The sequence below is a fragment of the Halyomorpha halys genome, unplaced genomic scaffold (genome assembly GCF_000696795.3).
Source record: "Halyomorpha halys isolate HHAL.00 unplaced genomic scaffold, Hhal_1.1 Scaffold199.1, whole genome shotgun sequence".
NCBI classification, from domain to species: Eukaryota; Metazoa; Arthropoda; class Insecta; order Hemiptera; family Pentatomidae; genus Halyomorpha; species Halyomorpha halys.
Genome location: NW_027112578.1, coordinates 859,772 through 863,568, shown reverse-complemented (window position 1 = coordinate 863,568; position 3,797 = coordinate 859,772). Strand labels below are relative to the sequence as shown.

At 30.8% G+C, this 3,797-nt stretch overlaps 1 protein-coding gene across 1 annotated transcript in view; it reads left to right on the top strand.

Moving 5' to 3' along the window:
• The window catches only part of LOC106679372 (uncharacterized), a gene marked incomplete at its 3' end in the record, with an annotated part of 135,074 nt that extends 131,539 nt beyond the window's left edge, over positions 1-3,535 (top strand). Inside the window, 1 exon segment of the mRNA XM_014418489.2 lies at positions 3,412-3,535. Coding sequence (XP_014273975.1) covers positions 3,412-3,535 — 124 coding nt within the window.
• Between the last annotated feature and the right edge of the window lie 262 nt (positions 3,536-3,797).

Here is a 3,797-nt window from a genome sequence, read left to right as displayed (position 1 = left end):
CTCTTAAAATATATACAAACAAAAGAATATACAAAATGAACATAATCAAACTATATGTATGAAAAATAAATAAATAACATAATGATAAAATAATATATACAAACCCACTGGGAATAACACTTCAATTTTACAGTTAAGATTCCAGCTACCCATTACCTTATGTTTACCCTAAATTGTAATCGCTAAAACCTTATAACTAAGCCTGTACATTAACACATATCTTAGACGGAACAGAAAAAAGTCGGTACTTATTAAGAAACGTACATTCTATATTAAGTACATAAATATAAATATAAATATAAATATTATTGGTACAGAATTTTTTTAAAATGTTTAGCTCAAATTGTTCTAAATATTCTTGGAATATCTTTAAGGTATTTAGCTTAAAATATCGTTCTATAAGCACCAACGTACATACTAAATACATTTGATTCAATAATTTTCAGGATCTTGAGCTCAACATGTTTCAAAATATTTACGGTATTTAATTGAATAATTTGATTTATTCAAAATAGAAATCGAGTGAACCGTTCACTAATCGTCCCCTACAAACTGACAAATTAAAATATCGATCAGGTTAAATTATCATTGAAATATATAAAATTTATTTAAACAACATTTATTCTTGACCCATTTCATATTAGAAATAATGGAAAAACTACAACGAAAGAAGCCCCTATGTTTTGTACAGAATAGTTTTGAACTGCCCTGCTGAAGCTCTGCAAAGTGGGACGAAACGTCAGGAAATAAATAGTTGTTAACTATTGTTGTTTCTCATTTGACCACAACCTTGAACATTATTCTTGATTATTTAAAATTAAAAATTAATCCTGTATCTATATTAATTAAAACATATAAGATTAGATTTCTGAATTGACAGACAATAATATTAACATTATTTGATTTTTTTTCCTATGTCGTCAAATACCCTATTAACGAATATTAAATGAATAAGAACAAGTAAAGTAATAAAAATCTTTTGATAATCTATTACAAAAAGTATTAACTAAAGAAAAAAAGGTAATAATCAAATGATGGATTATCTGGTTTCGGAAAATTAATTCTGAAATTAATTTAAAATATAGTGGCTAATCAATAAACTAATAATATATTATGAGTACTAATTGATTCATATAAAACTATTGACTAATTTTCTATTAAGTAACAATGAAAAAATTAAATCATTCTTTAATAGTGTAAATACGTGATTTAAAACCTATGAATAAATTATCCTAATATTCTATAATATAAATATTCTAATAGTATTAACAAATTAATACAAAATAAATACATTTAAAGGCATATTATTATGGTATAATAAAAAAAATTAAAACAACATATTAATTTTTTTTTCTTCACCAAAAGGCCTTGAAGACCACGCGCATATCATAATTGTAATCCTTCTTCTTCATCTGCTTCCTCTTCTCCCATATGTCCCTCATGAATTCTGCGTGTCTATGTTTCCTCTCCTCAGGCTATGCAAGACCTTTTCTTGAGGGCTTCTTTCCCACAAGAACCTTCACTCCCTTGAGCGTCCTTCTGTACCCATCTCTCATCGCTTGTTCTGACCCACTTGTTCCATATCATCCCTTGCTTGAAATATCTTGCTGAATTTTTTTGACAGTGGATTCGTTGAAAAATCCTATGGTTTAGGCTTTCAGGTTTCATCCTAATCATGTGTCCATAGAACCTCAGCCTTCCCAGCCTAACGTCAGTCTCTTGGTCTGTTCTATCCTTAAAGATTTCTTGATTCGACCTCAACCAGTATCCTTCAGGTGTTCTCTTAGGTCCGTAGATCCTTCTGATAATTCTTTCTATTTTCAGAAGCCCTTCTAGGCTCGGAAGACACGAGGTTTCCGTTCCATAGAGTGTCAGTAGCTTGATGACTCTAATTAATATTATTAATTATTATTTTAGTTTTTTTTAGGTTCACATAGGGTTGAATGATGTTTATGTATTTATTTTTAATATTCAACAAAACTAATATTACTATTTTTGATATTCTGTAATTACTATAAATGCCACTAGATCACGGGATATGCCATATTATATTTTGGTTTATAACTCACTTCAATCTGAAAAAGTTCTTGTGATAAAAAAATAGTAGAGAAACCTCATTTCTATAAAGTAGTTGATTAAATAATTGTAACTATTGTTATTTGATGGAGAAATTCGTTAATCATTATAATTTTATCCCCTATACCGCTTGCGCAGTGTGGGATACAATTTGTAGAATCTGGACCAGATATCTCTTTCTTGGACAATCTACCTTCTTCTACTCCAGTCCATATCCCGCCTCTTGAACACCTCCTTAACACTTTCCTCCCAGGAAATGCGTGGTATTTCTCTTGGACTTCTTCCCTCCACGCGAGAGTCATACGTCTTTCTGGCAGTTCTTTCCTGGTCCATCCAAAGGAGGTGTCCCAACCATCTTAGCTTGTGCCCCTCTAGGATGCTCTCAGCCGGTTTGACTCCGAGGTTAGTCCGAATGGTACTGTTCCGTACTCTATCTCGTCGTGTCCTACCTTCCACCGTACGAAGGATTCCATCTCCATGGATTCGAGGTGAGGGTCCATGATTCGGAAGAGTAGGAAAGAATGTCCATTTGTAGATTATTATTTTAGTTTTTCTCGTTCCCTCCCTTTTACCCAGGAAACCCCTTCGAAGGAAACTAAATATTCTTCCAGCTGCATTGATTCTTTGAGAAACTTCCCCATAAATGTAGCCGCTTTCGTTGAGATGAGCACCTAGATATTTGAAATTCTGGACCTGCTCTTGTCTTTCTCCGTTCGCTCTGATCACCCTCATTATTCTCCGGAGTTTCTTTCCTATCCTCATAAAGTTGGTCTTTTCCGGGGCAATTTTCATGTTTATCGAGGCCATCTCCTCTTGAACACTTATGTTGTATTGGAGGTCTCGGTTGTTGTAATCCAGCAAAACCAGGCCATCTACAAAAGTCAACACAGAAAATTTTATGGGTTGTAAGTTTCAGTGTTCTAACTGAAACTGTCTCATTCTAAGTTTAGCTTTCTTTATTGAGGACTGCTATCCATATAAATTAATTAATTATGGAAATCCAATAAATTAAAAAAAATCATTATTCAGGTCGGTATAACTAAAAAAAATTATTGAATTTATCATAATCTCTAAGGTATTAATATATTTTTTAATTTAATTTTTAATATATTAATAATTTCACTAGAATTATTATTATTTTTTTTATACTAATTATAATTTTTTTCAGTAATAATTTGTTATATAGACTATTTCTTGTACTGAGTTGAGTACTTTGTCTTAGTTTTGTAACTATGTATAAATTAAAAATAATATCACACATAAGAAAATATTAGAATAAATGAAAATAAAAATATGAAGCACCATAATCTAAATAAAAATATTTCGTATTTCTAGGCAACTCTGATACATCGTCCGAACAAAACGGAAGCGAAGAAGGGCCATGGAAAACGCCTGAAGAAATTATTTTTCTGGCAGCGGAAACAGGAGGATGAAGATACAGAAAAGACGACCCAAAAAGGCAAGAGCGAGGCCAACACTAACATATCATATCATTCATATTGTTTTATTTTATTTATCCCATTTTTTAAGTGGATTGTGTTTTCATCTGTTAATTTATAATATCTAAGAATATCTTGAAGATAATTCTAAAATATTATTTATTGCTTTGTTGGATAAAAATATGAACATATTTTTGTTTGCGTTTGTGAAAACAAAATCCTCAGCTTATTTAAGCTGATTCATTATTAAAACTTAAAATGAAAAAAAAAATGCATGATTTA